The 13,779-nt window shown below is 41.9% G+C and overlaps 1 protein-coding gene across 6 annotated transcripts in view; it reads left to right on the plus strand.

Moving 5' to 3' along the window:
• Ankrd6 (ankyrin repeat domain 6) overlaps positions 1 to 13,779 on the plus strand; it is a 151,504-nt gene that overhangs the window by 70,463 nt on the left and 67,262 nt on the right. For 5 of the 6 annotated variants that reach the window (XM_013510763.1, XM_013510764.1, XM_005377752.2 and 2 more), the window contains exon 3: positions 8,013 to 8,274. In XM_013510763.1, the coding sequence (XP_013366217.1) occupies positions 8,155 to 8,274 (120 nt within the window). In that variant the 5' untranslated portion in view covers positions 8,013 to 8,154. Of the gene's footprint in view, positions 1 to 3,432; positions 3,854 to 8,012; positions 8,275 to 13,779 lie in introns of those variants that run through there. The other variant, XM_005377754.2, reaches the window with a different exon arrangement.

Genomic DNA, 13,779 nt, shown 5'->3' on the forward strand with positions numbered 1-13,779 from the left:
GGCAGAAGGGAGGGGGAGATATTCTGGGAAAAAAATGAGCAGAAAAGATAACAAAGAATCTCTGGGACCTGCAACGCTTAACGTGCTAGTGAAAGAGCCCTTCAGTGAGAAAAAAGGTTATCTGAAGGATAATAGGAGAGGATATAGTGGGTCACAGAAACTAAGTTTGATGAGGAAGGGGTGGTAGCAGTACCCAGTGCAAGAAAGAAATTGTATCATGTAAGAGCCAAAGGTTACCGCTGCATTTGACAATTGGTTTAATGTAAAACCAGCTGGTGAGAATGCAGGATGCTGCAGCTGTACTGGAAGATAGTACGATCCAGCAACTGTACTCCTTAGTGTTTACCCAAATGAGATAAAAACATATCCATATGAATACTTGGGCACAGGAGCTTATAGGAGCTTTATGCATAGTTGTCAAAACTTGGAAGCAACCAAAATGCCCTTTAGTAGAATGGAAAAACAAACTGTGGTATGTCCATATAATGGAATATCATTCACCTTTAAAAAGTGAGCTATCAAACCACAAAAAGACAGTGAATTTAAATATATAGTGCTAAGTGAAGCCAATCTGAAAGGGCCATAGTACTGTATGATTCCAGCTATATGGCATTGCAGAAAAGGTAATAATATGAAGACCATAAGTAGATCAGGGCTTGGAAGGCAACGGAGTAGATGAATAGGTGGACCACAGGGGATTATAGGGCAGTGAAACTAGTCTGTATGGTACTTTAATGGCAGATGCAGGTATTGTGCATTTGTCAAAATCCATGGAACTATACAAAACAGAAGAAACCTAATGTAGACTGCAGACTTTCGATAATAATAATGTATCAGTATCAACCCATCAATTAAAGCAAATGTACCACATTAATACAGGTTGTTACTAAGAGGGGGAAGTGGAATGAGAAGGGTAAAGGGTTACTTGGGAACTCTGTACTATCTGCTGGTTTTCTATAAACCTATACCTGCTCTAGAAAATAGTCTATTAAAATGAAAGGAAGAAAAGAAAGGAGAAAAGAGATAAAGGGAAGAATGGAGAAAGAGAAAGCCACGTACGTACCATCTTGAGAGTGTAGCGTAAATCCCACAATCCTAATTCATTTCTGAGTTCCTGTATTCTGAGTACAGTAGAGCAAAAATACAACTATTGTCTCTTCTGCTTACCGGTTTCCAGGGCTCCCTATCACAATACGGTACAATCCTTTGGCCTGATGCAAAAATTTCCCACAGCCTAACTGCTGCTTGATTTCCCAGCATTGTCTCTGGTCATTGCTCCAGCTGCAGCTGTCTGTGGTTTGCTTCTCTTTCCTACTCATCCCATGTTCTCTGAGACTTCTTTGCCTCATTCTTGCTGCTCTACCTGTCTTCCCTAGTTTTTACCTAACAAAATCCTACACATCCTCCAGCACCTTCCTGTGATAGCTCTGCTGACCTCTTTTTCCTCAGCCACTAAGCAAGAATGGTTTTTTGCCGAGTTTCCATAGTTATTTATGCCTGTTTCTTCAGTAGGTGCTGAGTACACCACAAAGTAAATAGCAACTAGTTTTGGCAGAAAAGTGGAAGCCAAAAGAAAGCGGATCAAGGCAGATTTGAGGAGTGAGTGGGGTTGAGATAAGACCACATGTATGGCAGACTACTCCATAGGGATACTTTGTGTGTCCTTAACATGTTTGGCTTTGCTCAACTGGGTTTCAGAGTGGTGAGAAGAAAATTACAAGTGGCTGTGGTGCTGTCCACTGCTTTGGTGCTGATAGGCCTGTATCACTAAGGGCTGCCTTGAGAGCAGTAATTTTTCTGGCTCCAAGAGCCCTGGTCCTATGTTTTTGGGAGAAAAGGAGAGATGACATTGACTCCTTCTCTTTTTTAAAAAAATTTTTTAGAAGGTTTGGAACCATTGCCTGCTTCATCTGTTTGGAAAAACGTAAGATTAGCTGCCTAAGTGGGTGCTCTTTACGGGTTCTACAGGCTCCTGGAGACCAATTAATGATTATAAAAAGCTATTTCTTCTGGTTTTTCTATCAATTTACTGGACATTAAAGGGCAGCTGTGCTGAGGCACCAGGTCAGGCACTAGGGATACAAGATGACAAATGGTTGTCTCTCTGATTTGCACATGTGTAAGCAGCTTTTCATCATAATAGGGTATGTCACAGGTTTCTTAAATAGCATCCAGGTATAACGCAATTTTCACTGCAACAGCCTCTTTGTGCCTCCTGCAAAGATGACTATTTGAAAGGTTCAGTAACTGTTAGGTTCAGAAGAGTTATTGACGTGAGATGGCTCAAGAAATAAGCGTACTTGTTGCTTTGCAATGATGGGGTAAATGGAATGAGTCAGTGTCTCTGCACTGTCATTTCCATTCTGTTGCCTCCCCAGACACCAGGCTGTGCAGTTAGTCCCTGTGGATAGTCTTGTGCTAAGGACCCAGGCCTGTGGGAGTAGATAGTCTCAGAAGAAGGAAATGCCTTGGAAATGGAGGAAGACAAACCAGTCCTTCCTTTATACTTGATCTGCATTTATCTCCTGGAATCTGGTCTTGTGGGGCCTGATTGTGGCTTCTTGGTGGCCAGATGATTTTCTTCCAAGTGGGGACTGAATCATGTTCACCTCTGTTGTAACCTCTTGGCCTCCGAAGATGGCCACGGTATTCCAGTGATGATTGCTTTTGGATAAACTAGTATTAGGTACTTTAAAAAGCTTGTGCTGTCATTCTACTGACAATTTGTTTCTCTAGTGAAATTCAACCTTTCTACAGTGCACTGGCCAGAGTCCTGACCTGGTCTGTCTTTGGTATAAGCCAAAGAATGGCCACAGCAGAACCCCTGCCCATTGCTTACAGGGGCTGTTACCCTCAGAGAGCAAGGCGGCTAGGAAGGTGGGATAGGGAGGTGGTCAGAAGATGTGCGCTGACAGAGCAGTTATTTCCTCATCTCTGGGACCAACAATTCTATCTTTAGGAAGAGAGCAGAAAATACGTGGATACTGGCTGAAGTCAAAATGAGAGCTTCCCTCCTTTCTTGCTGTCTCCAGGTGGGAAGTTTCTGTTACTCCAACAAGTGGCCTGGAAGGGCACACTTGGGGTGCTTAGAGCTAGTGGCAATACTAGTAACAGCTGCTTAGGGGCTTGGCCCCCCATTTTCTCCCTCCCCTCTCCTCTGGGGAGACGGTGTAGAGGAGAGTTTGTGAGATAAACTGGGTTTACTTACAGTCGCCAAGGATGGCCACTCAGCCAGCTGCTGCCTCCCGAGCTGCCGCAGTCACGCAGTCTCCGTCACCGTGCGGGAAGTTCCTGCCCAGGAGGGTGGCGTGTCTGCACTTGCTGCTCCCACAAAATGAGCATCTCCCGAACTGTATTTATTGAGAAGGATTTAGAATTCACCCTTCCTGCATCCTCCTTCCTTTACAGCGTGCACATTCATCTGTCCTTGCACTGCCGCTGAAAGAATACAAACTTCATTTCTCTGTCACTGAGCATCATTCAGAAACATTGTACGGATCTGTGAATTGTTTCCTGGTCTTCCATCAGGGCAGTGTTACAGGTCCTGTGCCGCTGGGTGGGAGCAGTCCAACAAAAACCTGAAGACCCAACACTTTCTCAGGAGCAGTGAGGAGCAGACTGGCAAGCCACAAAACATTGGCGCTGAATGGATGTCTTAATAAGCTTTTAGATATGATTTGGCTGGCATCGGCAGAGGAGACAAGGGGAAAGCCTGCAAGCACTGTACCGTAAATCACTGCAGACCCACCGGCAGTGACGGTCCTAGGATGCTAATGATCTCGCCAGGAAAGAATTAACCGCAGTTGTCCAGAAACAGAACACAATATAGAACAGGGAGGACAGACCCCCGGATGTGAGTACAATGTCTTCAACACAGGGTTTGGAGCAGTGGGAACAAAGCTGATGGTTATGACTGGGGACGCTCCCTAACCACCGGCTCCCGGGTGTCTGTGGGCTGTCTCTGGGTGGGTTGTGTGTTATGCCTGGCTGGCACTTTTGTTTGAAGGTTTCATCTAAAATATTTTGCCTCTCAGGAGGCTGAATGTCATGGCTTTGGGATATTGGAACCAGGAGACTTTGTTGTAAATCCACAGGAAAATAGCAAAAACAAAGCGCATAGACCTTTTGCTGTAGAAAGAAAAGCTGTCAAAGCAACTGTGTGACCCTGTGGCATTTGGGACGAGATAAAAGGATTGGCAAAATGAAGAGCAATGAAAATGAGGCGTGGGCTGGGTGGGAAGAGAGTAATCTTTCTTAGGAAGCTAAATCCTTTCTAAACGTAGGGCGCTGGTTGCATACTTATGCTCACGTATTTATTTCCTTTTTGGTTAAAGAATGAGCAGAATGTTTGCATCTAATGTTTTTCTCCAGAACACTGTGAAAAATGAGCGTTGTGACAAAGAGTGCTGTGATTGATAGGGTTGGGAAGGAAGAAATTCCTCAGTGCCAGCAGTCGGAAATGTCTTGAATGATAGCCATCTGCTTGGAAAGGGATGCTCTGATTTAAGGAGGGAATAAGTCTGCGACAGCCAGGGTACCCAACAGGTTGGCAGTGAAGTTTAACTCACTGGCTACAAACTAGTCACCACCTTGTATTCCTCTCCCCTCCTCCTTTATTGTCAGGGCTTCTCCACCCCGTCTTATCCCTTTCCTCTCTGCCTGTCTCTGCCTGGCCTGATTTGTTGATTTCTAGATGTCGGATGAGAAAGCAGTGTCCTCTCACTCCAAATGAGGAGACAGAAGGAACAGAATGAAAGCAGAGAAGACTGCCTCTGTGATCCCTTTGCATCCACCCTGCATAGAAAGGCAACTTCAAGGGATGCTGGATGCTAGAGGTCCTAGTGGTGACAGTATTCCTGGGTTTAAACTGAGAAGGAGCGTGACATATCTAAATACACTGGGAGGATGTTAGCAACAGACTAGGAACTGGAAACCTGGGATCCTGTTGCTGATCTTGCAGGCAGTTTTGTGCTGTCCTGGGAGCTGTTTTATGGGTGTATTTGTTGTGGTCATGATGTGGAGGTAAAGAGTATTCTTTAGTAGCTGTGACTGAAAAGCCAAAAATAAAATGATATCTGATTAGCCAGTATTTTTTCTCACAGCTGTAGTGGTTTCCTTTCTTTCCTTTTTTTGTTTGTTTGTTTTAAGGAAAATTAGCTGGACTCACCAAGGGCTGTTTACCATCAGTGATTATGTAAATAGGGCTATCGGGCTACAGCTATGGCCGTAAGATGACTTGGGCTTTAGATTCAGTATCTAAGAGGCTAAATTTGTTGCATGACCCAGGAGGATGGGCAGAGAGTGGCTGTCAATTTACCAGAAGCTGGTTGGACCTTGCATCTGTTGCTGAGGAGGCTGAGCACTGCTGGTTTGGAGCTTGTGACCTCAGCTGGGCCGGCACTGAAGTTGCAGCAGAACTCTACCCCAAGAAGCTAAGCTGGAGAGTAGAATGAGTAGAGTTTTAGCCAAAATAGTATTTTTATGGATGGGGCCCTTGTATGTAAATGCCCATTGTGGAAAGGGTTCAGGAATGGAAAAGAATGGATAAGGTCAAGTGTACAGAGATAACGAAGAGGTAGATGAAGGGAAGAATGTGGTGTGTGAGGGAGATCATTTAGAAGTCGGCTAAACTGTTTTCCTGCATTTGGGCTTGGAGTGATTTTGCAGTATTTGGAAAAACAGAACAGAATCTCCATATAGCTGGTTTGGTTGTACCATAGATTATTTGAATAAAAAGAGACAGTGTACCTTATGTTGATAAAAACAAACCACTTCCAAATAGTCTGCAAAATATACAGCTCTGAATATAATTGTTCAGCATGGCCCAGGCACTTAGAAAAGCATTCCAAACTGCATTTCTCTTAGTGGTTTTCTGCTTTGTTTTGTTTTGTTTATTTTATCTTTTGGAAATAGGGTTTTTTAAAATTTTTTGTTTCTTTTTTTTTTTTGTCTTTTTGAGATAGGATTTCACTATACAGTTCAGGCTGGCCTTGAACTCACTTCGTAGGCCAAGCTGCCCTCAAACTCACAGTGATCTTCCTGCCTCAGCCTTCGGAGTGCTGGGATTACAGGCATGCATCACCATGTCTGGCCTCTCTTACTGTTTTGAACCTCAGCTTCTTTTATTGGCTGGTTCATTCAGGAGATATTTCTGGCATATCCCAGGGATCTCAGACTACAGCTAACTGAGGTGTCCTCTGCTTCACGGGATCACTTTCTCCAGATTTCCTGTGCTTCCCATGAGCCTGCTGAGCAGGAACGGGTCTCTTCTCCTTGCTCTCCTTTACCTACATTTTGGGTGAAAGGTAAAAAACAGTGAGATGGTGCTAATAAACAAGTGAGAGGGGTACGAGTTACCTTTGTGAAGTCAGTGTTTACTTTGGCTCCACACTTTCCATAATGAAATACCATTTTTAACTCCCACCACAGTCCAGGAGAAAGATGCTCTGCATCTGTTCCGTGTGAGCCTTTAATACCAGCCTCCAGAGTGCTTGGCCATGTGAACTGCCTGCATGCCACAGTGACCTAGGACTAGACCTCAGTACGGTCTGGACATTTCCCAGCCATACTGTGGCCAGTTCCTTTGTCTGTAGAGATTGAAAGGACCAAAGAGTTTGCCTGAAAACAACTGTAGAAGATGATTACATCTTCCAGAGTTTTGAAATTAGAATGAGTGGTGGGGTCCAGGAGGACTATATATATATAGTGCATTTTAAAATACATAGACATCATCTACAGTGGTAATCCTAGCTTCTAAGGAGGCTGAGGCAGAAGGAGTACAAATTTGAGGCCAGCCTGGACAATGTAGCAAGACCCTATCTCAAAATAAATAAAAGGCTGTGGATATAGCTCATTGGCAGTGCTTGTAGAGCATGCATGGGTTCAAATACTGCAAAAAATAAAATAATATTAAAAATACAAAGAAGTCTTCACTTCCTTGTTCTCCTAGCTGCAGTAGATTAGACACGTAAGCATTTCTTCTGCCCAAAGAACCCTTTGCCTTTGAAATTTTACCAATGCATTTGGTTTGGTCTAATGGTGGTGGGGCTACTAACAGAAATCATTCTCTAAAATCCTATCGATTTTGGTCATTTGTTTTTGAAAGAAGGGTTTAAATTTAATACTAGTCACTACTTCCAAACCAGTGCTCACAGTCAGGGCTTAGTATCGTGTAGGTGATTTTAGTGGGTCATTCATTTTCCTTCCATTATGCGGGAAGCAATACAAACCACCCCTCCTAAATTGGCAAAGCACATATTTAGCATCAATGTTCTTCCAAGGGGGATTATTTGAGCAGTTTGGAACCGGGAGTCGGCCCAGGTCTGTGCCCAGTTCTCCATCTGTTCCAGAACTCAGGAGACTGTACTATTTACAGCAAGGAAAGGATGAAGGGAGAGAACTGCGATAAATGCTGAGCAAAAACACCAAGCGTTGGCTGGTAGTACAACCGAGAGGTAGAGTGCTAGCCTAACATTATTAGGCCCTGGGTTTGGTATTCAGTACAATAAACAAAATAGAAACCACCCTAAGAAGATACCCCACCTGTCAGGGTCTCTGTGAGGTGTGGCCACTGGCATCCGGACTGCTGGGGAATCAGCACACGAGCTATGGTGACCCGTAAAACCTGGTGCGAAGGCCGTGGTGCACATGCACGGCACAGTGAGCAGATGGAGGTGGTGTGTAAACCAGGTGGTGGCTGGGGGATTGTATCAAGCCTCTTCTATCCAGGATGTACAGGAAGTGCAGAGTCAGCTTTGCGGTCCTGGTCATAACCCTCTGGAGAATGTCCCCGAGGAGGTGAGCACAGAGAAAGGTGGGCATCTTCTGCTGCCTTCTACCTGCAAGCTCTGTCCAGGGCTTTGCTGTGGAGAGTGTGCTTCCACACATCCTGTCTCCCGCAGCTTCCCTCTCGTGTGCTGTGCACTAGCAGAATACCCTAAAACCAGAGAAGAGGGACGGCCTGTCCTTTGTGGCAAGTCGCACTGATGGCAGCTTTGTTTTGTAACCCACAGGTATCGAAGATGGCATAGGAATAAATCACCTTCCAATGACTGAGGACATCTTTACCAGTGGGCGCCAGCCCGAGCCAGTGGCTTCGTGTTGAGCTGACAGAACTTGTCCACTGCTTTCCTGAAAACCTCTTTCTCTCAATTCATGAGCCAGCAGGATGCGGTCGCTGCGCTTTCAGAACGCCTTCTCATAGCTGCGTACAAAGGCCAAGCAGAGAATGTGGTTCAGCTCATCAACAAGGGCGCCAAGGTAGCGGTTACCAAGGTAACAAGAGGAAAATTGCTGTAGCCATTCTCTGGGAGTAGCCTACCTCTGAACCATTGTCCGTAAAACTGTTGTGTTTTGTTTGCACTTTCAGAGAACTGGCTTTTGGTCCAGGGGTGGGAGTTTAAGGAGAAAGGAAGAGGTTTAAGAACACTTGCATTACCATCTTTCAAATAACGTAATTCGGAATTTGCATTTGGCAGTCTTTAAAAATCATATTGTGGCTTTTTCTCATCTACTTTTTAGCCAAATGGACAGTATCTCTTGGGAGAAATTGGGACACAAAAGCTCACTGGGCAAGAGCATTTGTGTGATAATCACGTTAGACTTCCTAGGAAGGTGGGAGGCTTATGGTTGAAGCCCCCACCGCAGAGTCTCATTGTTCCCTTCTGTATAGTGAAGGCCTAGACCAGGTGACCGCCACAACCTCCAGGGGCTTTGATTTCACGTGGGTCGCTGAAAATGCATAGCAATCTTTGTGGAGCACTGTTTATCCCACGAATAGATGACCCCATGGTGGACAGCTGAACACATAAGCAGTTTGGTGGCAAAGCCGAGAAACAGCAGGTCCTGCAAATACACTGATGCACTCATCTGGCCTGGCACACCTAATAGTCCTCTGAAGGAAGTTCTCTTCTCATCCCCACTTTGAAGGTGAGGAAACTGAGGCACACAGAGATTTGACTAACTTGCCCGGACAGAAATGCAGCTTCTGTCCAGAGTATGGGTCCTGAGCCCATCTTCCAGGCCACCCCAGAAAGAGATGCAGAGACAGACCTTAATTTTCAAATAGCATCATCTGTTTATTCCTTTTTTTTCTTTTCAAAAGGTACATTGTGTTTATTAAGTGGCTGGGATTTGTATGTACCATATTACTTTTTTTATTTTAAAGAGAAAAAAACCAAAATAGCAACACAAAAACAATAAAAACGATAGAGGATTTCAAAACAGGATGATAGGAATTAACAATGGTTGTTATATTACATACTGGTATTTTCAATAAAGTTGCTCAGATTACCAGATGCATCTATTAACTTCCGACTTCCTGATCCGGAGATTAGCCAGCCCACATTTCTAGTTACTCACATGCGGTCTCTATATTACGTGGTCTCTAGAGAAAGAATCCTGAGCTATGTAGGTCTCCTATGGACCCTAACTATGGTCTGTGCATAAACAGATTGTTGGAAATAGATTGTGAAGGGATCCTTAACTTGGGCCTTCCAGGCAATCATAAATTGGAGTGTGTGAACTCTATAGTTTGGGCACGTGCACCCAGTTTTAACGCTGGTAGTTTGCTAATTGTGCAAGTTGTTTACCTTTTTAAGCCTCAATTTCCTTATCTATAAGTCAGGGATAATATTACCAACTTTTCAAGGTTATAATAGCAATTTATTTAAAGCAATTAGCATAGTAGTCAATAAATTTCTTTTTTAAAATAGATTTCATCGTTTGTAAGAAAAAGAACAGCTTTAGCTAGGTGTGGTGGCTCATGCCTATGATGTCAGCTGGGACAGGAGGATCATGAGTTCAAGGCCAGCCTGGGCAACTTAGCAAGACCATATCTCAAAATAAAAATTAAAAATTAAAACAACGGCTGGAGATGTAGCTCTGTGGTAGACTATTACTGGGTTCAATCCCCATTGCTGCAAAAATAAACAGGTATTACTGAGGTATGCTTTACATGCCAAAAAAAATTCATCCATTTTTGTTTGTACAATTCGTTAATTTTTAGTGTACTTCAAGAGTTGTGCAACTGTTGCCACTGCCATGGACTGACTTGTTTTCTCCCCCAATTTGTATGTTGAAACTCAGTCCCACAAGGTGACAGAACTTGGAGATAGGCCTGTGGGAGGTCATTATGCTTAGATTGAGATCATGAGGATGAAGCCTACACCATGAGATTAGTGTTCTCATAAATAAAGACACCAGAGATCTTATTCTTTCTCCCTTCCTGTCATATGAAGATGCAGTGAGAAGGGTGCACTCAGCAATCTGGAGAGACCTCACCAGAACCCAGCCACCCTGGCTCTCTGATCATGGACTTCCAGCCTCCAGAACTATGGAGAAATTTCTGCTATGGCAGCCTAAGCAGGCCAATAACAACCACATTCTAATTTTAGAACACCCCCATCATCCCAGTAGCTATCACTTCCCATTTGCAGTCGTGGTAACCCACTCATTGATTTTCTGTCTCTATGGATATACGTTTCTTGACACTTCATATAAATAGAAGCATATAGTGTATGGGTTTTGTTCTGACTTCATTCACTTTATATAATGTTTTCAAGGTTTATCTATGTTATAGTGTGTCAATACTTGATTCTTTTGTATGGCTAAACATTGTTGGATTGAATGCATACATAGTATTTCCTCCTTATCTGTAGAGGATAAGGTCCGAGAACTCCAATGAATGCTCGAGACCTTTTATGGTACCAAACCCCATAAATTATGCTCTGCTGTCTCTTACATATCTATAATGAAATTTAATTTATAAATTAGGCACAGTCTGAGCATAACCGTAATAATAAAGTAGAATAATTATAACAATATACTATGATATGATTGCCAGCATCACTATTCTTGCACTTTGAGACCATTATTAAATACGAAGACTTCCTTGAACACGTGTACCATGATGCCATGACAGGCGTTCTGATGACCTGGACAGCAGGTCTCATATACAGCGTGGATCTGGTGGACAAAGGGATGATTCGCATCCCAGGTGGGGTGGAATTGGGGCAGCATCAAATTGAATCGTGCAGTTCAGAATGGTGTGTAATTTAAAACTATGAATTGTTTATTTTTGGAATTTTTCATTTAACATTTTCATACTGTGGTTGACTGCAGGAGACAACTATGAAAAATGAGACCACGAAAAAGAGGGGATTACTGAACCATGTTTTGTTTACCCTTTTCTCAGTTGGTAGATACTTTTTAATGGTTTCCAGTTTAGGACCATCATAAATAATGCTGCAATGAACGTTCTGTATACATATTTTTTCATGTGGACACATGTTTTCATTTCTCTTGGGTATATGAGTAGAATGATTGGATCATAGAGTAAATCTATCTTTAGCACATAAATAAACCCCAAAGTCATTCTTCAGAGCAGTTTGACCATATTACATTTGCACCAGAATGTGTTAGAGTTTCAGTTTTTTACTTCTTCACCAAGTCTTTTTATACTCTATTTTTTTAAACAATAAAAATGACACAGAATTTCAAAACAAGATGATAGGAAATAAACAATGGTTATTATATTGCATCTTGTTATCTTCAAAGTAGTTGCTCAGATTACCAGATATAGGCATGCTAAATTGATCAAACAATATAAGCACTAGCTATTCCTTTAAATTAACCAATAGCACTTAGTAGTACAATTATCTTAGCTATTTTGTATAGATACATGTATTTTTTCTTCCTTCTTTTTTCCTTTCTCCATCCTAGTTATTCTTTCGTTTGAGCAGTTTCTTTCCCTTTCACAGTACCTAGTACACCTTTTGGATTTTATTTACTCTCAGTTTCTTACAGTAGGGAGACAATACAATGTTTACACATGTGAGTCTGATATATTTCACTTACAAGTATGGTCTCTAGTTGCATCCATTTACCTGTAAAAGCCTCAGGTTTATCTTTCTTTATAGCTGAGTAGTACTCTATTGATTAAAAATACCACATCTTTTTTATCCATTCCTCAGTTGATCGACATCTGGGTTCTTTCCAAGATTTGGCTATGACAGGTTGTGCTGCTATAAACATGGGTGCACATATATTGCTGTGGTGTGATGTTTTCAGTTTTTTTGGAAAAATACCCAGAAGAGGAATAGTGGAGTCATATATGACCACTAATCCTAGTTGTTTCAGGAATCTCCACACTGATTTTCACAGTGGTTGTACCAGTCTATACTCCGACCAACAGTGGAAAAGCGTTCCTTCTTCTCCACAGCATCTCCAGCATTTGTTATTGGTTGATTTCTTGATAAGAGCCATTCTTTCTGGGGTGAGATGAAATCTCAGTGTTGTTTTAATTTGCATTTTTTGAATCACCAATGATGATGAATTTTTTTATATATTTATTTGCCATTTATATTTCTTCATTTGAGAAGTGTGTATTCATCTCAGATACCCATTTTTGGATTGGTCTTTGAATTTAGGGGACCTGATATTTTGAATTCTTTATATGTTCTAGACAGAAGTCCTTTGTCTGAGGAACAGTTGGCTAAAAATTTTTCCCAATTCGTAGGTTTTCTTTTTACCCTTTTGGTGATTTCTTTTGATGTGCAAAAACTTTTTAATAAGATGAGATTCCAGTTATTGAGTCTTTGAAGTATTTCCCATGCAGTTTGGTTTTTGTTCATGAACTCTCTGCCTACCCCTGTGTCTTCAAAATTTCTACTTACTTTCTCACAGTAGAGTTAGTGTTTCTATTTTAATATTCAGATCTTTGATCCATTTTGACTTTAGTTCATGGTGATAGACATGGGTCTCCTTTTAGTCTTCAGCATGTGGAAAGCTAGTTTTTCTAGCACTATTTATTAAAGAAGCTGTCTTTCTTCCAGTGATCATGTTTGGACCCTTTGTCAAAGATAAGGTGGCTGAGTGTGTTTGTAGCTGTGTTTGCATCTTCTAATCTGTTCCATTGATCCTCAGGTTTGTATTTTTTGTTTTGTTTTGTTTTGGCCAGTACCATGCTGATTTTATCACAGTGGATTTTTAATAGAATTTCATTTCAGGGATTGTGATGTCCCCTGAGTTGTCTTTGTTGCCCAGGATTACCTTTGCTATGGTAGGTCTCTTCTGGTTCCGATGAATTTTAGAAATGTTTTCTCTAGATCTGTGAGATATGTTAATGGTATTTTGTTTGAGATTGCATTAAATCTGTGTAACAGTTTTGGGAGTATGGCCGTTTTCACAGTGTGGGTTCTTCCTATCCATGAGTAAGGAGTATCTTTCCATTTTCTGAAATCCTCTTCAATCTCTTTTTTCAGAGTACTGTAATTTTCGATGTATAGATTTTTTAACTTCCTTTCTTAGATTGATTCCTAAGTATTTCGGGTTTTTTTGGGTGCTATTTTGAGGTGTGTAGTTTCCCTAATTTCTCTCTCAGTGAGTTTGTTATTTGTGTCCAGGAATGCTCTTGATTTTTGAGTGTTGACTTTGTATCCAACTATGCTACTGATTTGGTTATTAAATCTGCAAGTCTTTTGGTGGAGTTTTTGGGGTCTTCTATGTAGGGTATCATGTCATCTGCAAATAATAATAATTTTACTTCTTCCTTTCCTATCCTTATTCCTTTTATTTCTCTCTCTTGTCTAATTGCTCTGGCTAATGTTTCCAGACCTATATTAAAAAGGAGTGGTGAAAGTGGACATCCTTGTCTTTCTCCTGATTTTAGATTGAAAGCTTTCAGTTTTTTTTTTTTTTTTTTTTTTGGTTTTTCTCCGGTACCAGGAACCAAACTCACAACCTTGCGCTTGCCAGGCAGGTGCTTTGCCGCTGAGCTAA

This window comes from Chinchilla lanigera, unplaced genomic scaffold (assembly GCF_000276665.1).
Source record: "Chinchilla lanigera isolate Chin_1 unplaced genomic scaffold, ChiLan1.0 scaffold00010, whole genome shotgun sequence".
Lineage (NCBI taxonomy): Eukaryota > Metazoa > Chordata > Mammalia > Rodentia > Chinchillidae > Chinchilla > Chinchilla lanigera.